This window comes from Schistocerca piceifrons, chromosome 2 (assembly GCF_021461385.2).
Source record: "Schistocerca piceifrons isolate TAMUIC-IGC-003096 chromosome 2, iqSchPice1.1, whole genome shotgun sequence".
Lineage (NCBI taxonomy): Eukaryota > Metazoa > Arthropoda > Insecta > Orthoptera > Acrididae > Schistocerca > Schistocerca piceifrons.
The window spans coordinates 859,880,642-859,904,953 of NC_060139.1; the positions used below are offsets into that span (position 1 = coordinate 859,880,642).

Consider the following 24,312-nt stretch of genomic DNA (forward strand, 5'->3'; position numbering starts at 1 on the left):
GATTCCCGGCTGGGTTTGAGATTTTCTCCGCTCAGGGACTGGGTGGCTGTGCCGTCTTTATCATCATCATTTCATCCTCATCGATGCGCAAGTAGCCAAAGTGGCATCAACTCAAAAGACTTGCACCAGGCACTCGGGTCTACCCACTTGGAGGCCCTCGCCACACGACATATCATTTTCATTTCACAGGTGGCTCTCCCTTTGATGGTATATGTTTTGCCAGTAACAGGGCTGGTATAGGTGGTGGTAAGAGTGCGCATAGGGCAAATCTTGCAGTGGGGATGGCCACAGGGGTAGGAGCCTTAGGGTAGGGACATGAGTGCAGAAGTAGCTTAGGGCCTGACAAGGATACTGCAGAGATTGGGAGGACGACATAAAGCTATTCTAGGTGTGCTGGCAAAAACTCAAGACAGAATGGACCTAATTTCAGGGCTTGATTTTTAGGAAGTCATGGCCTTGTCAATGTAGCTGATTAACACATTCGAGACCATGATAATACTGAGTGACAAGCAGTGTACTCCTAAGTTGTTTTTTTGGAGGGATCAGCAGTACCAGGATTGGATGTGATGGCCTGGGAAATCTGCTTTTGAGATAGGCTGGTGGTATAATTATGTCCAGTGAAGGCTGAGGTGATATGTGTTCTCCTGCTGCCACTTGGTGAGTAGATTTTTTTATCTATCCAATTACATTATATTATACTGACAAAAAATTATTATTTACATTGTTATAATAATGACTCTGGAACTTTTCTTGGAAGATAGGTTAAATAAAAGAAAAATCTATGTTTTAGCTTATAAATTTAGAGAAAGTTTTTGAGCATGTTGTGTGAAATACACACTTTGAAATTCTTAAAGCCCTGGGATAAAAGTACAGGGAGCAAAAAGTTGTGTACAGATTTTACAGAAACCAGATGGCAGTTATAATAGTTGAAGCTCATTAAAAAGAAACAGTAATTAAGAAGGGAATGAGACAGGTTGTGGCGGTTTCTTGATGTTATTCAATCTATACACTGAGAAAACTGTAAATTAAGTCAAGGAAAATAATGGAAAGGGATATAAAAACTTTGACGGGATTATAGTGTCATCAGCAAATCTCAGAGATGGCAAAAGACTTTAAAGAATAGCGAACAGGATGGACAGTGACTTGGGAAAGGGTATAAGGTGAAAATCTACAAAAGTAAAATGAGAGTAATGGAATGTAGTTGAATTAAGCATACAATTTAAATTAGGAAATGATACACTAAAAGTAGTAGATGTGTTTTGCTACTTGGTCTGTAAAATAACAGATGACACCGAAACTAAGAGACAATATAAAATGCATGAAAAAGAGAAGACTTGTTAACACAGAATATAAATTCTCATAATGTTAAGAAGTATTTTCTTTACGCATTTGGAGTATAGCCTTGGACAGAAGAGAAATGTGTATGTTAAACACCTCAGACAAGAAGAGAACTGAAGCTTCTGAAAAGTGGTCCTACAGAAGAATGTCGAAGATTACATGGGCAGATCAAATAACTAATTAGGAGGTACTGATTGGGGTAGGGGTTAATAATAATAATAATAATAATAATAATAATAATAGTAAAAGAATAAAAGAAAAAATAGGCCTCCGGTATGTTCTGCCAGTCGTAAAAGGCTGAAAAGAACAAACCACTAATAGGGCTAACCCCCATTTTAGTGTGATTAGTTGGTTCAGGACAGAACTAATGAAGCCTCGGACAAGAGCTGTCGTGGTCGGGGACGATGCTTGAACCCTATGCCCATCAACAATGGTAACGACACTGCTAGCCACACGGAAAATGACTTAAATCCAAATAGAGGTGTTTTGAAGGATATGCTCCCTGCAACCACTCTAGTAGGAAAACAAAGACAGAGGATGAGATGGTTAGATGAAGTTAACCGACACCTCATGTTCTGTTATTACCAAACAACAAACTTAGGAACCAACACAACTGGATACAGATCACAAGTATACACAACATTTATTACCAGATACCCAGAATTAAAATTTTTAACAGAACAATGACTAGCTGATCAGATCCGTGTAATAATAAAAAATAACAGGATACCCCAGTCAGAATTAGAAAACATCAAACAACAAGTAAAACAAATACTGGAACAAAATAATGTGCAATCAGAAGAAGAAGAAAATACAGTAATGGACTCAAACATCCCAGAGCAAACAAACAAAGAACAATACGCATCAATTAAACAATCAGACGAAAACGAAATCTTAAGACGGCCACCAGAACAAGCACAAATAGAACACGAAGTGACACACATGTTAGATATAGAAGAAAAATTTCAGCCAACATATATAGAAAACAAAGACACAAATACAGACATTAGGCCGTTCTTGCATAGACCACCAAATAACCCACAAGTCGAAACAACAATAACAACTATCAACACAATCATACACAGTAAAATAAATGAAAATACAACTATGAAAGAGTTACAGCTACTGGTTTATATAGGAGCACTCACTACACTAATTATACACACTAGGCAGAGTTCAGAACAAACCAACACACAGAAAAAACCCACAAAACCAGCATGGCAACACAGGCTACAGATCAGAATAGAAAAACTGAGAAAAGACATGGACAACTAACACAATTTATAAGAAATGAAATATCGGACAAGAAATGAAAAAGGTTAGGTAAAATCTCACAACAAGAAGCGATAGAGCAATTAGATGAAAAGAAGCAGAAATTACAGGCATTGGCCAAACGACTTAGAAGATACAAAAAATGTGAAAATAGAAGGAAACAAAACCAAACATTCAACACAAACCAAAAGAAATTTTATCAGACAATAAATAACACACATTAATATAGACAACCCACCAAACATAGCAGACATGGAACACTTCTGGAGCAACATATGGTGAAACCTGGTACAACATAACAGACGTGCACGGTGGGTACAAGCAGAAACAAACACATACAAGATGCCTGAAGTGATAATTTTGCAACATGAAGTCACCCGAGCAATTAATTCTACGCATAATTGGAAAGCCCCTGGAAAAGATAAAATAGCAAATTTCTGGCTAAAGAAGTTCACCTCAACACATTCACATCTAACTAAATTATTTAACATATCTAAAAACAAAGATGATGTGACTTACCAAACGAAAGCACTGTTGATAGACACACAAACATACACACAAAATTCAAGCTTTCACAACCAACGGTTGCTTCATCAGGAAAGAGGGAAGGAGAGGGAAAGACGAAAGGATTTGGGTTTTAAGGTAGAGGGTAAGGAGTCATTCCAATCCCGGGAGCGGAAAGACTTACGGGGAAAAAAAGGACAGGTATACACTCGCGCGCCCGCACACACACACACACACACACACACACACACACACACACACATCCATCCGCACATACACAGACACAAGCAGACATTTAACAGTTACATTGCAGACCCATACACATTCCCTGATACACTTACACATAGAATAACTTATCTGAAACCTAAAGATCAAGCAGACACAGCAAACCTAGCTAAATATCACCCCATAACATGCCTACCAACAATATACAAAATATTAACTTCAGTCATTACACAAAAATTAATGACACATACAACACAGAACAAAATTATAAATGAAGAACAAAAAGGCTGTTGCAAAGGAGCACGAGGATGTAAAGAGCAGCTGATAATAGATGCAGAGGTGACATATCAAGCTAAAACTAAACAAAGGTCGCTACACTACGCATACATTGATTACCAAAAAGCTTTTGATAGTGTACCCCACTCATGGTTACTACAAATATTGGAAATATACTGGTTCTGCCTTGCTCTGAACCCACTATCCAACATGCTAAACAATACAAATTATGGATACAATATTACTGGAACATATCCACACAAAATCACACATTTGCTATACATAGATGATCTAAAACTACTGGCAGCAACAAATCAACGATTCAACCAATTACTAAAGATAACAGAAGTATTCAGCAATGATATAAATATGGCTTTTGGAACAGACAAATGTAAGAAAAATAGCATAGTCAAGGGAAAACACACTAAACAAGAAGATTACATATTGGATAACCACGACTGCATAGAAGCGATGGAAAAAACAGATGCCTATAAATATCTAGGACACAGACCTAGAAGCACTCAATACACTTACACGATCACAATGCCACAAATATAGAATACATCACTTACATTCAGCAACAGAAAGATTCACATTAAGCAGAAAGGAAGGAGGAAGGGGATTTATCGACATAAAAAACCTACATTATGGATATCAATATAATAGAGGGAAACATTCCACGTGGGAAAAATTATATATAAAAACAAAGATGAGGTGACTTACCGAACGAAAGCGCTGGCAGGTCGATAGACACACAAACAAACACAAACATACACACAAAATTCAAGCTTTCGCAACAAACTGCTGCCTCATCAGGAAAGAGAGAAGGAGAGGGAAAGACGAAAGGATGTGGGTTTTAAAATGTTTCCTGATGAGGCAACAGTTTGTTGCAAAAGCTTGAATTTTGTGTTTGTTTGTGTGTCTATCGACCTACATTATGGACAGGCAGACAATTTAAGGAAATCTTTATAGAACGAGCAGAAACTACCAAAAAGACACAAAGCAATCACTCATATAAATGCATCGGCTACACCATTGCAATTTCATAACCACTTCTACAACCCTTCAGATCACTTAACATCAACAGATACGAAGAAAGTAAATTGGAAAATCGAAACACTACATGGCAAGCACCCGTATCATCTAACACAGCCACACATCGATCAAGGCGCATCCAACACATGGCTAAGGAAAGGCAATATATACAGTGAGACGGAAGGATTCATGATTGCAATACAGGATCAAACAATAAACACCAGATATTACAGCAAGCATATTATTAAAGATCCCTATACCACAAGAGATAAATGCAGACTTTGCAAACAACAAATAGAAACAGTAGATCACATCACAAGCGGATGTACAATACTAGCAAATACAGAATACCCCAGAAGACATGACAATGTAGCAAAAATAATACATCAACCGCTTGCCTTACAACATAAACTTACAAAACAACACGTTCCCACATACAAGTATGCACCACAAAGTGTACTGGAGAATGATGAATTCAAATTATACTGGAACAGAACCATTATAACAGATAAAACAACACCACATAACAAACCTGACATCATACTCACCAATAAAAAGAAGAAATTAACACAACTAATCGAAATATCCATACCCAATACAACAAATATACAGAAGAAAACAGGAGAAAAAATTGAAAAATACATCCAACTGGCTGAGGAAGTCAAACACATGTGGCATCAGTATAAAGTTGACATTATACCAATTATACTATCAACTACAGGAGTCATACCACACAATATCCACCAGTACATCAATGCAATACAGCTACATCCAAACTTATATATACAACTACAGAAATCCGTAATCATTGATACATGTTCAATTACCCGAAAGTTCCTAAATGCAATGTAACATATACCGTACAGTTAAAAAGGAAGTCACGCATGATCAAGGTCCGCGTCACTTTCCATTTTTAGCCAGATGTAACGTCTGAGAAAAGAAAGAAATAATAATAATAATTGTTACAGTATGACTAAAAGAAGGGATCGGTTTAGAACTCATCCAGAGGCATCAAGGGGTCATAAATATTGTAATGGACGGAAGTGTGGTGAGTAAAAATTGTAGAGGGACACCAATGCTGGAATCCAGGACACAGGTTCAAATAGATGTGGAATGCAGTATTTACAGAGGAGAGAAGTGCCTCATACAAGTGTGGATAACTGCTTCAAACCAGTCTAAAGACTGAACACCACCACCAAAACAACAACATCAACTGGCCACAAACAGGATTATGGCACACAATGTTCATAATGATGTATGTGTTCTGTATCTCCTGTCAGATTTATTTTTAAATGGCAAAAACAGTAACTGTCCTCAACTTCTGTCGACTGGTAGGATAACTTTTTTCACAATTTGGAAAATTTATTCTTAAATAAACTGCATTATTAATGGTCATCAGTTATATATCAAATCTTACCACATGAAAATCTGTGTATTACAAAACAACTGTTAGTTATTGACACTGAGCTGACTGATTCTTCATATAACCAATTATCAACTCTGTTTTGTGGGAAAGGGAGTACTGCTGGGAAGCTATCAGCTTAATGGAACAAATCTATGCTCACATACAACAAATCTACTCTGTCAAAGTCTAATAAAGTCAGTTTTAATGGCTTCAAAGAATCGCCTCATGTACCCACAATTCAGTAAGTTGTTACAACCAACAGTTGTAAGAATGTGATATTTATTACCTTTTTTAGGTTGCAAGATGTAAAACACTTGATATGATAAGTTACAAACTCTGTAGCTTATCAATATATTAAATATGCAAAAGAGATAATAAATATTAAATCCTTGAAGATACTGACTGTAGCAACTCACTGTTCTGTGGGTATATGAGGTGTCACTTTTAAGCCACTGACAGCCTTAACGGGCTCTGGCAGAGTGAATTTGTTGTAAGCAAGCATATCATTGTTCCTCTTGACGGAATACTTTAGAACAGTGATGCATTCTGTCTGCAATTCAGATTTAAGAGTTCTCTAACATTATATCAAAAGTATTTTGACATGTTCTATTTGAACTAATGTAGTGTATCTCTACTGTAATTTTACAAGTCAGTAGGTCTCTTATTTCTTGCATGGGCAAGGTTTAAGCAATTGTGCAGAAAGTGCCTTGCTTTTCAACATTATTTCACTTGGTCGGCACATAGATCGCCCTGAAGTAATTTTTTTTGGTACTGCTGTGATCCAAGATCTTCGAAATATACAAAAACACTGCTACTGCCAATAGTGATAAGTGGACCATACACAAAGTTAATTTTAAAAGAGCTGGTGGCAATAATCAGCTACAAGTTCATACTTACCAAACCCAGACCCAGAAACAATTATTAGCCCCGTAAGTTGTTCACCATTTAGCAACACTCATGGTAACATATGTAGCTTCATGATATATATATATATATAAAATCTCCTTGCTGTGAGAGAGCGTGCATGAACCAGGTTTTAACAGATTCCTCTAAGCTGTTCTATTACCTTTGCTCAGTCATACATTTTTTCTGCTCTGAGGTACAAAAATACAGTTTGATGAAAAGAAATATTCACAGATTGAGTTATTGCACTGATCCATCAATACAACCTTTTTCTTCACTGCCATATGCCAAGAATAGTTCCCTCTCGTTAAAAGACAAAACTAGCTTTGATTTTGTTTTCTTTATCCTGTTATTTGATTAAAAGACTACAATTTTAGGAATCGGAATCGTTTATCGTAGGAGTGAGTTGGGTTGGGTTGGGTTGTTTCGGGGAGAAGACCAGTCAGCGAGGTCATCGGTCTTATCGGATTAGGGAAGGACAGTGAAGGAAGACGGCCGTGCCCTTTAAAAGGAACCATCCCGGCATTTGCCTAGAGTGATTTAGGGAAATCACGGAAAACCTAAATCAGGATGGCCGGACACAGGATTGAACTGTCGTCCTCCCGAATGCGAGTCCTGTGTGCTAGCCACTGCGCCACCTCGCTCGATCGTAAGAGTGACACACTCCATGAAAATTACTTTAATGGGCCTACACAATATTCAACAGCAAAGTCTGCTAAATTTAATACTAATTCCTTCCAGAAACTGAGGTTCAATTCCACATTTTATTAAATATCATAGTTCTTGGTTTTCTATATTTATCATCAAACAGTAAAAAATATGGGCCACATAATAAACATACCCGTGTCCACATATTTGCAGACGACCACACTTTTCCTGGCATGGCAAATGTAAACGACCTTGATGGCATTTACCACAAGTCCCAGCACAGATGTGTTCACATTCCAGGACTTCCCCACAAGCCATTTCACACCTCGATAACAACTTGGCACTGTATGGTGATAATCCTGAAATTAAAGTAATGATAATATCTGAGAAAATGAATCAAAAGAACAAAGAAACAACAAGACTTGGATGACAAGGTTGTGCAAATGAATTCATAGGACATTCACGAAACACTAAGAACTGAAATTTTGCATTGTGGCTACACGAAAGCCATTGAGTAATGATTTAAAATATCCACAATGATTTTCCTTGTTAATCCGATTCTGCGCTGAGGTTGCTATGCATGCCTGTGTGATGGCACTTGGCTCTGTGATAAGCTGGTTTGAATTCTGCTCATGGGAAATTTTCATTGGCAGTATTTTGTTGGTAAGTGGAGGAGTAGTATTGGCATAAAGTTCCTGATCGCAAGTCTTTGCATCAATGGTTTGGATTTAAGTTCCAAATCTTTCCACATTATCTCATGAAGTGAGGCATGTGATATTGTTGATTGTGATCCATCTGTCAGATGGAGACATTAAGCTCAGTGGCCCCTTGGTGCTGTTTGAGAGAAGTAGGTTATGTGCTGGTACTGAATTTCACTCTCTCCCTTCGTTTCTTCCATAACAACGGTGCCCTGTACAAGCATTAATCACAGTCATCCATATGTTACAGGTACACACTTGACACTTTGTAACAAGTTTGAGGAAGGCAACAGCAAAACACCTCCGCAAGGACCTTATGTGAATCCATGATGCAGGATTCCAGCATCTGGTGCCCAATGCTTAATCCATGAGTATGTGACACTCTTTGGCTTCTGATTGTTCTACTTAATTGCATATCAAACAAGCCAATTAAAGTATCAAAATTCAGCAGGAAGAAAAAAATAGTAATGCTGTCATACAGGAAGTATGTGTCATAAGGACAGCATGTGGTTCTACAAACCAACAGGGGCAACCATACAGTAACAAATTTGTAACACCAGCCTTCATCTACAATTTCCTCGTAATTGGCCAATGAACTTTTCCCAGTTTTTACACTAAAATACTGCACACTTACAAATCTTAACAAAGGGTTGCATCTTTTGTTCTATGGATCCTATTAATGAATCATTCCAACTGTAAAAACAAAGCATAGCCCAAAAAATTCAGGAAGCTGAAATCATCAAAAGCTCCCCAAAAAATACTTTTTGGCATTTATAATAATGTCCAAACTGTTTCCTAACACATATTTGTTATACAGATTAATCAAGATTCTAATGAAAATGCTTGTAGTAATACTGAAAACATAAGTTCATTTCTTACAATAATAACAAGAACAACAGGAATACTGTTGTTGCTAACTGGTTCTTTGTGTGTGTAATGGCTTTGTGACTACATGATGATGCGAGTTATTCATAAAAGTGTCTCATGTTCATTTCAACCACTGAAATATTTCGTATACAGGACACTGACAAAGCTTATGTAGTAGCTACTAATTACAAATAGCCCCCAAAGCACTCTTGTCAGACACAAACAGTAGTTTGTTAAATTGTTTTCTATATACAGCACAAGATAACATATTCTTTGAACATTCTCTGGTTTTACAAGGAAAATATTTTCACACATGATCCATTACTAATTTCCTTTTGCAAATTTGTTGAGATTTAAGCAACAGATACTTTTTTTATAGGTTGGATTTGTATGACTACCTGTGTGGTACCAGATCCTCCACAAACACTTTTCAGAGAATTCCCGAATTTAATTTTGGTCACACAGTAGAGTAGAAATAAATACTGATGACCATAGAAGAGCCTTACATGCCTGAGTCCACCAAATACAACTGAAGTATGACACAACAGTGGTAGTCTGATAAATGATTTTTAAACATCAACAGCCATCCACCGAGTGTGCAACTCATTCCAAGGTGGAACTTTCGTTTTTATAGAGCTTTTGAAGTATTTCATGGTTATTTATTTAATTTTGTCAAGTTAGGTCAATATGTTATAGTGATGGCTGTCTTAAGAGTCTCCTGCTCATACAAAATAAACTGAGGTAGACCCAACTAATGTCTTGTTAATCAGCTGTAAAACTCAGGATCTTTAAATTATGTGAGAAAGATATGTGTTATGACTTGAGTCCTATGAATGTTTAACTTCCTTTCACCAGTTATTACAAATGGTGCTCTGATGTTGGTTGTTATCTGAATTTATGCACCTGCAGTTTGATCTGATGTGAGACTACAACAAATTTTCTGACGATTGAAATGGGAAGGGAATGTTAAAACCTTAATGTTCCAGTTTGTGGTTGAAAGTTTGCACCATTAATGCCTTGCTGTCCACTGTCTGCTACAGTGCCTAGTACTGAAATTTACAACTTATGACCCTTTTTTTGGGAGTTGCACGGTTCACATTGGTAGCAGAGTTCTTATTATATGAGTGGGATCTTGTAATGTTTGTGCCATCCTCACGATAATGATAATCAGTTCACTTCTGGAAGCAGATCAAAGAAATCCCTAGGCATTCTGATGCATTACTGTCTTTATCTACAATCCATCACACTATTCAAAAGTACATTTTGTAATTTCATCTGACCATCCATCATCTGTTACGTTTTTGTCTCATTCTTTCCCTATTTTTTGAAACCCCGCAAAGAAGTTCCATATCTATCTGCCAGCCATTTGCCTGGTTACATGTCTCACCATCCACCATTTAAGTTTCATTACAGTCACAATTAAATGTAACAGTACAATTTGCTTTCTGATAACAGTGCTTTGTTTTCAGTATCTCATAGAACTTTGTATTATAAAACTCTCCACTGCTCATTAAGCAACACTCAATTTTGGAAGTTTTCACACATAAAGCCAATGTCTCCTTACAATGAGCAAACACTGCTAATATGTACTAATTATAAACTCTCTTTTTCAGATTAATTCATTCATTTACCATGTACAGTACATCCCATCAAGAAGGGGAAGCTTCAGGGATGTGGAATGAGTCAAAGAACTAATAAAAAAACTGTCACTATACTTAGTGCTATTCACACTTATGCTAATTGAATAAGTCAGTAAGAAAGCTGCTACTGTGAAAAAACCTAATGTTGCATCAGTTTTATCCTAAGTGATATAACAACCACTGCTACTTGGGGTGCAGCTAGAAGAACTTCTCCATCCCTGAATCTAGATATTTAGATAATGTGTAAAAAAAAAGTGCCTAATGAAGTCCATTTTTATTTTTATTATTTTTAACGGGCAGATTTTCCCAATTTCTTGCTTTATGTTAGACATGAGTCTGTGGAACATCTTACCACTCCATTCTCAACCTTGGACAAGGATACAAAATATACATGAAAATTATTTTTGTATCTTGTATTGTGACTGTATATATCACCGTTCAGGCCTGGTAGTTTAGTGGTAAAGTGCATGCCTGAAAGCTGAGAGGCATAGGATCTAATCCATGATGGATCAAAGATTTTTCAGTCCGCATTTTAACCTAGTCTTCGCCTTTCAACAAAGTGAGGGGTTACCAGAAACAACATATGTTTTGGAATCTCCAGTTGGATAAGTGGGGTAGCTTAGGGACATGCAAATTGCCAAAGTGGAGTCCAATAAAAGATTTGCACTAGGCCATTGAGCCACACGGAATTATTATCATTATAGCTGAAATTGACTTCTGTAATCAGTAACTCATACCATTAAGGAGAAAAACCAGTGCCACAAAAAAAAAAAAAACTAGTGCACCTGAAAGATGACATTGATTTTGATCTGATGAAGGCACATGCCACTTGGAGGATAACAGATGCAGAGTCCATGCAGGATAAGGTTGCCGATGCACAGTGACCAATTTTCATCCAAAGCACTTGGCGAGTTCATCATTTGTTCAGGAGGGGAGATCAACAATGTTTGCAACATTTTGGCCAATCAGCGATGACAGAATTGAAGAGCAAGCCCTGCAATCTTTCTCAAATGATTTTACAGATATTATTAGCTAAAAAAATTATTTTTGCATTACTTATAGTTTCAGATATCAGGTTCTTGATGATGTGACCATCACTTTGTTAACTGTCATAGTTACTGTGATATTTACATGTGAGTAAGACACTGAGAGAAATTTGAAAAATTTTGCAGTTAGTGCATATTACATAATATGTTACTGTGTATGAAATTTAGCTAATACATCAAATTTTTCTTTACACTTGGGTGGAGCTCTCCATCTGTCACCAAGCTCAAGAAAATTGATCTGCTGTTGTACACTCATTTGCGATCATGCGGGCTCATGAATCAGCCAAATTGAAATATCCACAACATTTCTCACATTTCATAAATGATTTGAGATATCAAAAAGAGATTTTGGAAAATGACAGCACACAAAGAGGAAAGCATTATGCCATATGTTTATTATGCAAAACTTCATTATCTAACGCGTTATTCCACTAACTATAGACTTTTTTCAATGAAAGAATGTAATTTTAAAGGGCCATCAATAGCTGGTGAAATGAGAAATGCTAAGGGTTTGGGAACAACGTAAGTGAAGAAATTACATTAATTAAACAAACACTGTTTTTTAGCCTTGTTTCACAATTCATTATTAATGTTATTGCACAACCTAGGTTTCGGTTTATAAGCCCATTTTCAAATACATTACTGATTCCTGATTCCCAAAGATGATAACGCACAATTAAACATGATGACAAAGCAAAGATAATCATCTCAACTCCTTAAGGTATCAATCCATTGCTTAATGTACAATTACATCCATGACCATTTTTAACAAATTACAAACATTAGTGCACACTTACCAATTACACTACAATGATCGGGCTAAAGTCATCGTGCATCAGTCAAGAGCTTTTTAAACATGATGGACTGGCACCCAAAGTTTTGCTTCTATCCTGGGGCTGTGATCTCATCTAAAAGAGGTGAATAATTGAATTGGGTTTGCTCGTTTAATAATAGGTGTGGGATATACACATCTGTTTTTTAATTTCTAAAATTTCTAATTGGTTGAGTTTGGCCCTCTTTTCCTCTGTGCGTAGGACTTGTTCATCTATTGTGTATCTGTGGTTATTGTTCAGGGAACGTTCTGCAAAGGCTGAATCAGGCTTCTTCAATCTCCAAGCTTTTGTGGTGTTCTTTAAGCTTGGTGCAGATTACCCTCCCCGTCTGTCCAACGTAGCAAGACTAACACTATCGGCATGTGATTTTATAAACCCCACTTTTTGTGATAGCTGGTTGGTCGTCTTTTGCATTGAACAAGAAACTACGTATTGTCTGATGGGCATAGAAAACCTCAGAGAAAGCCTTTGCCTTCAAGATGTTACTTATGCTATTTGATGTTTTCCCTATAAAAGGTAATTTGCACCATTTCTTTTCCCATATGTCTTGTGTTTCTCATTGTGTACAGTAGGGACCTGGCGTGCTTCTTCTTACCCAAAATTTTATCAATGATGTTGGGGTCAAATTCACATAATAATGAATTCATCTTTAAATGTAATTATTTCATGTTCTCCACATGCACTGTTGCAACAATAAATCTTGAGATAACTGAAAACCTCTAAGAGGGTGTACTAATTTCTTTCAGTTGTGCATATCAGGATATGAGTGTAAGAATGTCACGATCTTTAACATCTATGGTTACTGCACAGCTACAATGCTGCTGTCATGCAGCGTGTCGAACAACCTACTCTGTGATTCTGCAATGGACTCAGCTCCAATCGCAAACTGGGCTACTTTCAAGCCACACTAATCCAACCAGTTGGATTCATGTAGCCTCTCTTTGGCCAAGATGTCATCTGTGATATGCACGAATTCATTCACTCCAGGCCTCATGCAGCCAGCTGCATTGCCTTACAACTCACCTACTGCGCATCAAGTTGTGCCATGTGTGGAGCCAAACTGCACTGCTGTTCTTCCTCTATGGATGTCACCATAGCAACCTACTGGACTGGGGGCTCATCTCATCATTTAGATCAACCAAAGCATGTGGTTCACCACTGTGGAAAGCATTTTTATTTCGAATGTCATCTGTGACAGCACAAAGTTCATGACACAGGTTACTCACTTGGTTGAGTACATGGATGCAATCAGCGATATCAGCCTTGCACCACCCTTGACCAATAAATACACAGCTATTAAAACAGAACTCCTCTACTGTCTCTTCTGAAGGTACAAGCATACGGAATAGGTTCACAGATATGTGAGTGGCTCAAAGACTTTTTAAGGAGTACGTTGTCCTTGACGGCGAGAGTTCACCAGAGACAAGGGTGTCATCAGGAGTGCCCCAGGGAAGTGTGATAGGACCAATGTTGTTCTCTTTATACACAAATGATTTGGCAGATGGGGTGGGCAGCAATTTGCAGTTGTCTGCTGATAATGCTGTAGTGTACTCTAAGCTGTTGAAGTTGTGTGACTATAGAAGGATACAAGATGACTAACACAAAATTTCTAGTAGGTGTGATGTATGGCAGCTAGCTCTAAATGTAGAAAAATGTAAGTTAATGCAGATGAATGGGAAAAACAAAGCCATAATGTTTGGATACAGCATTAATAGTGTCCTGCATGACACAGTCACGTTGTTTAAATATCTGTATGCAAAGCAATATGAAATGAAAGAAGCATTTCATGACTGTGGTAGGGAAGGTGAAAACTTTGTTTTTTTGGGAAAAGTTTAGGAAAGTGTGGTTCATCTGTAAAGGAGCTTGCATATAGGACAGGATCCATACCAAATCAGATTATAGGAAAACATTGAAACAATTTAGAGGTGGGCTGCTAGATTTGTACATGAGTGTTACAGAGATGCTTCAGGAACTGAAATGGGAATCGCTTGAGGGTAGGCAATGTTGTATTCGAGGAGCAGTACTGAGACAATTTAGAGAGCCAGCATTTAAAGCTGACTGACTTGTTCAGGTTGTGCCAGAGCAATGTGCTGCGCACTTGCTGCTGTTAGATCGTTTCATTTTTCAGTGTTTTCTGCTGGCTTAAGCTGTTATTATGGCCTAGAGTATCTTTTTCTGATGTTTGCATGTCAGCTACAGCACCTTTTCTAGTTAAATAGCACATATGACATGTGAAGTTGTCACAATATTTCTCTGCTGTGAAGACGATCAATGCTTGAAACTGGTTGTGAATAAACATATTGTAAGACAGCACAGTGTGTGCCCTGCACTTCTCCAAGTGTTAGCATTTACTTAGACACTGAAGGGACATCATTTAGTTCCAATATGATGCCTGTATAGGAGTTTAAACTGACTGTAAATCACTCTCTGGACATGTATGTAATGAGTAAGTGGATGAAGAACAAAACCACAGTAGTTTAATAAGAAAATTTGGAAAATGCTGAAAAGATAAAGGCCAGGTGTGAGCAGGACTCACACCCTGAGGGTTCCCCACAAACTTAATTATTTATACAAACAGTTCATCCATTCTGTGAATTGAGAATCCTATCGAATTTTGCCTGTTATAAGCACTGGTGCTCACAAGATATTCATCCCCCAGGGATTTCAAGGCTTTTGAGAATGTTTTAACTTCAAGTTTGAAGTCAGATAACAAATGACATTGACAGAATTACAAATTAACATTTTTTCCCTTTTCTTGTGATTTGAATCCTGGTTTACTGCTAAATTTCAAGTTTCTAGGCCAACAGTAAGTGCCCTATATGCTTTAATGAGTGAGTTTGCGAGTATCAAACTACATGACATAAATGCACAATAGCACTGACTTACATGCTTAACTTTTTTACACCACCAAAGAACCATAGACCTCAGTAGGTGACATAAATTTCAACTTCATCTTAGAAGCTTACATTTAATACATTGCCAAGGGACTATATACTTTAGTATGTGACATTCAGTTCAACTTGATATGTCTATCTGTTCCTGGAAAAAGGAGGGGGGAGGGTTATGGCTTAACAGACTGATAACAAATGACAGAAAACATTTTTAATTACAGATTCACAAGGTTTGGATTTTTTACTTTACTTGAGCAGTGAAATCTTACTTCTTGCCAAATTTAAAGATTCTAGATAATGGAAAGTACCCAATGGGTTTTAATGAGTGACTTAGCAAGGATCAAAATATGTGACATAAATGGCCATATCTTTTGGTTGCACTGACTTAGAACCTTACATTTATTACACTGCCAAGGTACCACAGATCTTAGAATGTGACATTAATTTCAATATTTCATTCTAAATAAAGACACACATCAATCTCTTTCAGATGTATGGTGAACATGTAATAAAGTCCAACTGTAGTTCCAAGTAGTTGGAATACTGATTTTGAAGACATTGGTGCCGAATCAAGTTTTCAGAAGATTTCATCTAGCATGGAGTTCGACAATTAATACAACTCAGATATGTAGTTTATTATTAACATATGTATTATACACCAAACTCTCACAACCTCTTGCCTCCCTCTCGATATCAGTGACCCTTTCCCAACCTACCCTCCCACACCCAGCCACCTTTCTTTTGTCACCCATTCCGTCTGAAACAGCCCTTCACTGCAGTAACTGCAGAACTGCAGTCCCAGCACAATGTATTCAGCCATCACAATGTAGCATTACAGGTGTGTGCATGTATGTGTGCACTCTAGTGTAGAAAAAGATTTTTCCAAAAGCTAGCAAAGTTTTCAGTCTTGTTTACATGCCTATTGATGACACAGCACCTTCACAAATTGGTGAGTTGTTAACCTTAACTCTACACAAAATAAATCTCTACTTATTTTCTTGCAACAACAAACACAATAATATTTCCAAGTGCAGTCCCAGCAACTATATAAATAAGGTTGGTTGAACAGAATGGATAGTGTATTCGAAAGATGTTATAATGAACATTGTCAACATAAGTAAGACAAGGGTAATGGAGTGTAGTCAAATTAATTCACATGATGTAATAGGAATTTGTTTGAGAAAGACAGCACTAATAGTAGTAGAGAAGGTTTGCTATTTGGCATGCAAAAAGGTACGAGTAAACTTGTTGTTTCATTCAAGATTATTTTTGTGTACTGAGAATTTTAATTGTCCTATTACACTAGTTGATAAATTTAAACTTTTTTCCTGCATCTGGTTTGTAAATGGGTGTATTTACCTAATTTTGGGGTGCTGAATATACTGGTAAAACCAGTTTTTCTCTGTGACACCACATTTCCTAGATACACAGCAGAATAAAAAAAAAAAAAAAAAAAAGGTAATAGCGACAATGGACACCATTAAGTCAAACAAAAATACACATTCAGAACGTTTGAAATCAATACTATTTTGTATGTATATATGGACATGATGCCAATAAAAGGTCCAAATTAGTTCTGAAGATATTTTCACTTTTAATCGTCTTTGGTTTTTTAAAAATGCGATGACAGAGCTCTTGTTTTTTTGCTGTTTCATCACTCTCCCCAGCAGTAGTCACCCAACGTCAAAGGGTTCCAATGGCCTTAGTAACAGTGTTCCATGGTAAGAATGTGTTTGTGAAAGTATTCACCATGCTCATTGCTTATGGCTCCCAAATTTTCTGGGAAGAAATGAAGGTAAGAGTGAAAAAAGTGAATTTTAACAGACATTCTACACCCCATGTTCTTATAGTTGTCCAACAAATCATTCACAATGGTAACATAGTTTTTGTCTTTTCTGTTATCCAAAAAGCCCTTCAAAATTGCTTTAAAAGAAGATCAAGCAGCTAACTGGATCTATGAGTTTGGTATCAAAGGTTGGATCTTTCAGCAATTTTCTTATTTGTGGTCCAACAAATATTCCCTCTTTCAGCTTTGCCTCAATTTGTGAAACTTTTCTTTTAAGAGATTGAAGGACTCATCTTCATTATCCAAAGCTTTTACAAAGTTCTTGATAAGGCCCAACTTGGTATGAAGGGGAGGAAAATGATTTTATCGAGCTCAACCAATGGGGTATTGTTCACATTTATGTTTCCAGGAACATATGACTTCCTTATAGGCCATTCCTTGACTGTATAGTGGTTCTTGGTGTCACAGCTGTCCCAAAGACACAAAAAGCGGCAGTATTCACGAATCCAGCCAGTAAACCTGTAAGAAGCGCTACAACTTTTAATCACAGCAAAACTTATATTTGATTCCTCTAGCAGCAAAGGCATGGTTTCGTAAGTTTCTATCATTGCTACTGCGTAAGCCAAAGGTATCAATGGAAATGCATTGCCATTATGCAGTAGTACCACTTTCAACCTGGTTTTACTGGAGCCAATAAATAGTCGCCACACCTGTGAATTATGCTGTACACCTAGCTGCATCATCAGACCACTGACATCTCTACATACACACATTGAATTCTGCATATCAAAATATTGAGTGGAGGATGCACCTCTTGGTCTGAAACAGGAAATTTTTGTCCCTGGAGGTAGAAGGTTCCGTTGTTGCAGTCTCGACTCAAAGAGTTCGGCTTGCTGTTTTGAAAGTTTTAGATCGTGAACCAAATTGTTCAATTCCTTTTGATTAAAGAGCTGAGGCAAACTGTTATGATATTGAGGGCAGTACTCTTCTATATGTTCACTACTTTCTGATTCACTTGACATTGAATTTCCCACACTCATAACAAAAGTTGTCGGGGTGTTTAGACAGCAACGAGATTTACTAGTTGCCATTTTTCTTAGTGCAAGTTTTAAACACAATAAGTTTGCACTGTCTTTCGCAGGAAACACTCACTGAGGATGTTTTTCACACCACTGGATTACCACATCAACCACTTACTGACAATTTGTGCATCTTCTAGCACTCCTCTGCAAATCAAAAACAAACAATTCAACATCAAAGCAGAAGAACAGTAAAAAGTGAAATACTGAATACAAAAAACAAAAACCCTATAAAAACTCAAAAATGGTGTGTGGTAGAACACTTTGAAAGGTATATTCGGACTAAACACGAAAATACATAGTAATTGATGTATCACATCCCAGATGCAAAATGGTTGTTGACTAGTGTTATTTTCCTTGGGGATCATGTGATATTACTTTTGTTTCTTTTGTACATTTGCTATCCATTGTAATGAGGTGGTTTCCATCAGTAAGAACTGTTCCAGGCAGTCAAATATCAACTGACATATTTCTTATGACTGTGTCTCATTTACCACTCGAGACGTGATGCACTCCTCCTCAATGGGAGTCTACCCTATCTTTCTTCTCCTGGGATATACCAATTAACTTTCTGACATATATTTCATATGTTTCCAATAATTTTTCTATGGAAAGAGGGATTTTAATCATTGATTACTTGTAGTTGTGAATGATGACAGCTGCCAGAGACAATCATATGCATTTGGCACCACAGAATGAATGGCAGTGACTTGTACACAGCCCTGGACAAATCTACATTGTGGGCCCCTCGAGCCTTCTAAGCAGTGATCAGGGTTTCAGCTCTAGTGATGTCACCCACAGATGGAGGATGAAACATCAGTGAAGAGTTTTGTGTACTGACCACAGCCTCTTGCACTAAAAATTTTAAGATATTCACCACTATCTATTAGGATTTCAACTACCTTTTATGTCTTAGTACCAGGTGTGGCTGACTGCACTCTATGACAGACATGATGATGATGTGGCATGGAGTGTCATACATGCACAAGTAAGAAGAGTGCAGACCATTTACAATATTTGGTCTGGCCCAACATTAGCTTTTCGAATGCAGGTTGCGTTGATAGACTGTGATGTTGATTGGTGGTGTAGCCTGATATATAGCTTTTTTGAAAGGTGGCTGGCTGGGAGCTGCAGAGTACATCAAACACTTCAGTTAATTCAACAAATTTGCATTTAAAATTCAAATGTCTCTAAGCACTATGGGACTTGACATCAGAGGTCATCAGTCCCCTAGACTTAGAACTACTTAAACCTAACTAACCTAAGGACATCACACACATCTATGCCCAAGTCAGGATTCGAACCTGCGACCATAGCAGCAGTGCGGTTCCGGACTGAAGCGCCTAGAACTGCTTGGCCACAGCGGCTGACGTTGCATTTAAAGCTGATTATATGCATGGATACCAAGGTCTGATATTCTTCGATGGCTTGAAGTCCAACATTGAACATCAACAAAGGTTTTCATTCCCTGGCTTGGACATCAATCTACATCTACATCTACATGGTTACTCTGCAATTCACACTGAAGTGCCTGGCAGAGGGTTCATTTAACCATTTTCATACTACTTCTATACCATTCCACTCTCAAATGGCATGTGGGAAAAAGGAACACCTAAATCTTTCCGTGTGAGCGCTGATTTCTCTTATTTTATTATGATGATCATTTCTCCCTACGTAGGTGGGTGTCAACAAAATATTTTCACATTTGGAAGAGAAAGTTGGTGATTGAAATTTCGTAAATAGATCTCGCTGCAAAGAAGACCACCTTTGTTTCAGTGACTGCCACCCCAACTCGCATATCATATCACTGACACTCACCCCCCTATTGCGTGATAACATGAAACGAGCTGCTCTTCTTTGCACTTTTTCGATGTCCTCTGTCAATCCTACCTGGTTAGGATCCCACACTATTCTTTGTTTAGTGCCAACTGCCACTTTTCGCACTATACAAAAATTCTCTCTAGATCATTTTTAATTGGAATTGATCATTTGATGATTTTACTAGATGGTAAATTACAGCATCACCTGCAAACAATCTAAGGGCACTGCTCAGATTATCACCTAGTAGATCACTTATGTAGATGTAGACGTAGAAATTTCATAAGTTGGTGTAGATTTGTTAAAATGTAAAAACCAGTTGGAAACCAATATCTTCAAAATAAAACAGGTTAAAATGAAATTTTTTTGTCATAGTCCCATTCCATCAACATGAATGTCCCATTTCAACACCTGAAGAAATTATGTGAATAAAACACGTAAGATTATATAAAACTGTTAATACTGATTTGAATACTGACTCATACTTATCAAGCACACAAGATTTCAGAGTCCAGTTGGATGTAATGTCACATGATTTTTTTTACAATGGATGTAATGTCACATAATTTTTTTACTATGTTACTGCATATGCATTTTATGTCCTGTGTGCATCCCATCTGCCATCCGCCTATTTTTACTTATTTATGAACTACTATACAACATTTCTATAATTTTATGTTACTAAAATTATATTTATGACTATCTCATTTTATGGCCACAGAAAGAGAATCCCTGTTTCAATAGCAATTCGATCTTGAAATGTGAAACATGTTAAACTGTTATGTGTATATGCACGTTAGATCACATGGAATGACAGAGATGGTCCACATTTCCTGAGATTTGTTGCAATTAATCTCAGTGTGGCACCTGCCTTAAATCACTCTAAACATATACTCTCAGTTATTTAATGGAGATTACTATTTATAGGGATTATTGAACAACTTTGTAATCAAACAATGGATCTGTCCATTCGTTTATATGCAAAACATTAATATTTGTCTATAGTGAAAGTCAACTGCCAGTCTGTACTGGAAGCACTGACTGTCTGCCAGTCTTTCTACACTTCATTACTATTTTATAGTATTGTGACTGCTCCATACATAAAAGCATTATCTACAAACAGTACCATGGAGGTTGTCCTGTAATACACTCTGGGACATGCTCAAGGTTACTTAAGCTACTTAAGGTTTGTCTCAGTTAAGAATGAAATGTTCTGTTCTATTTGCAAGAAACTCTTTGATCCAGTCAAAAGGCTGGTTTGATATTGTGTATGCTTGTTTTTTTGTTCATTAGGTTGTAGTACGGAACTGTGTTGAACACCTTCCTCAAGCCCCAGAACACGGCATCAACCTGGGCATCAGTACCTATAGCATGCTGTATTTTGTTGATGAACAGAGCAAATTAGGTTTCTCACAATTGTTGTTTGTGGAATCCATGCTGATTCATGCAGAAGAAATCTCATAATATGTGAGCATGAAGTGTGTTCCAAAATACTACAACAGACTTAAATCAGTGGTATAAGACTACAGTTGCTTACATCTCAGTCTGAAGACCTTTCCTGAAAATAGTAATGACATGTGAATTTTTCCATTTACTTGATATGCTTTGTTCCTCTAGCAACATAAAATAAGAATACTGCAAGAAGAAGAGCAAGTTCTTTCGTGTACTCTATGTAGAATCTTCTTCATACCCATCAGGTACAGTTGCTTCTTCCTGTTATACCACTACCACTTACCTTCATATCTGACAATGTTGTGATCATGCAATAACTGGAAGGAGAGATCACAGCATTATCCTTCTCAAAAAAATTACCCTAATTACAGTGTGCCCACAGGTACTGCTTAAGCAGTCATTCTCTCAAAGTCCCTTTATATGAATGGATAGGAAGAAACCTTAAGAAACGTTGGAGACTGGCAACTTAGAAGAATATTGGAACTAGGAAACTGGCCATTAGTGCTTTTATTTAAAGCATTACTTGATGTATCCTCAAGAACAACACACTCTAAAAGAAGGGCTGAGTTTCAAGATTTATTCCTCCAAAATAATTCTAGAAATTGAAAACAGAAGGGAGAACCAGTCAAGGGGCAGGTCACAGTACGTCTGCACATTTTCCTCATATGAAATGAGTCCAGTTTTCAAATGAGGTGACTTGCGCATTGAGAAAATAGTGGCCTGGTGCCATCTTTTTAACATAAGTTGGGGCCTGAGCTGTGCTTGATCTCCAAAGTGTTAATTCATTGTGCCACAGAACGTATCTTCGGCCATGTGCTCCACACAGGTTTGTAGAGTGTAGGTATTGATGGAGAGTCCCTTCTGATCTTAATGGAAAGAACTGGGTCAGATTGGTAAATAGTGAGTCACAGCAATAATGGAAAGGTTAAAAAGACAATAACTCCACTTCATTTATAGGACTGCTGCTGACTGAATAAGTGCTGACTGCCTTTCCAATAGCATTAAATAAATATTTAGTAGACTTATGAAGTATTTATAAGATACTTTTTACAATTTTCCATAGATCACTATGTAAAACTTTTACAACTATGTGTAAAGCTGTTGTAAATAACTGTGGACCCAAATTTATACACTATTGAAATATTTATCATACCTTTGCTTCTCAGATAACATGGAATTTCAACAGCATGACCACATACTGGTCTAATATGACTGTGTACAAGTTCCTCACACTGTGAAGTGCATGGATTGCGGCACATGCTCTTACAATGATGTCCACATGGGAGAAGTCTTTTGCAAGTCTTTCTACACATATTACGTGTGGGTTCTTTAGAACATTCTGCAAGAACTTCATGTCCACAGTCTGGAATAACTTTTTGTACCTGTAAGAAGAAATCAATCCTTCTTATTCACTACATCAGATGATAATTAGTCATTTTCAGTAGAATACAGTTTATAAGACACCAAACAAGAAACATGAATTGTCCCATTGAGTCTGTAAGAGATGAAGGACATATGTGTTACTTCTTTTTCAACAATAACAGTTTTACAAATAGGGGATGAGCACATAATATTTTAACAGCTTTGCAGTGGAGTAAACAGATAGGTAGAATGGCATAACTCTAGCAACTCTGAACTCAAAAAATTCTCAAAATAAGGGACCTAATTTCCAAGGCTTTCACACAACATGTGTTGATAAAAAAAAGACTCTTAAGGAACAAGTCAGAGTTTTTCAGCCACAAACATAACTGATATTCATTTTTTACATACAGTAAGATTCAACCATTAATTAAAATTTCTATTTAGTAAAAATGAACGACATCATATCATTTTGCTTCCTGGATCAATACAAATTCAGTCTCACAGTTATCTTAAAAATGTAAATTATTTTATGTTTCCCTCTAGAAATCACAATTCTAATACAGTTTCATTTGAACATTTGTTTGTCAACATAGCCTAGATCTGACTTACAGCTTTCAAAATTAGGAAGCAATTAACACTCACTAGGAATCAAAAGAGTAAAAATAAACAGTGCGAAAATTAAAGCATGTGGTTAATTGCATAAGAAACTCTCTGCAGCAACTATTAATTAGGTGATCTCTTTTGATAAGATATGTTTGGAGAGTTTTCCCCTCAGATAATATGATTCACTAAGGTCACCCCCCCCCCCCCCTTTCCATCTGAAATATGTCAGAGAATTCATATACAATTAATTACTGCAATGGTTGACAAATGCATAATTTATGGCATTTAATCAATAGCAGGCCGATTTCTTATTGGCTTCTAACAAACAGTTCAACAAATAACAAACTCTTAAAAGTAAGTTAAAAACTAATCACAATGTTAACACTCATATGGTGTAAATGAAATGATAGGCCTCTCCACACACACACTAAAATTCGAAGATTAGAAGAGTCATGAGCATTGTTACCCACAAAACATTATTTGTTTATTAACAAATTTGTTGGTAGTTCAATGTGTCGGTGTAGTCAGAGTGTAACCAAAAAGTTGCTGGCTCAAATCTCATTAGTAGCTTACTTTTTTTTTAATTCCATATTTATTAACAAGTGTAAATATGATTAATAAATAAGGAATA

At 37.0% G+C, this 24,312-nt stretch overlaps 1 protein-coding gene across 1 annotated transcript in view; it reads right to left on the reverse strand.

Moving 5' to 3' along the window:
* LOC124775938 (NFX1-type zinc finger-containing protein 1-like) overlaps positions 1-24,312 on the reverse strand; it is a 346,822-nt gene that overhangs the window by 126,006 nt on the left and 196,504 nt on the right. Inside the window, exons 12-13 of the mRNA XM_047250783.1 lie at positions 22,870-23,098; positions 7,800-7,965 (exon numbers count right to left, since the gene is read on the reverse strand). Of these exons, the coding sequence (XP_047106739.1) occupies positions 7,800-7,965; positions 22,870-23,098 (395 nt within the window). The remainder of the gene's footprint in view (positions 1-7,799; positions 7,966-22,869; positions 23,099-24,312) is intronic.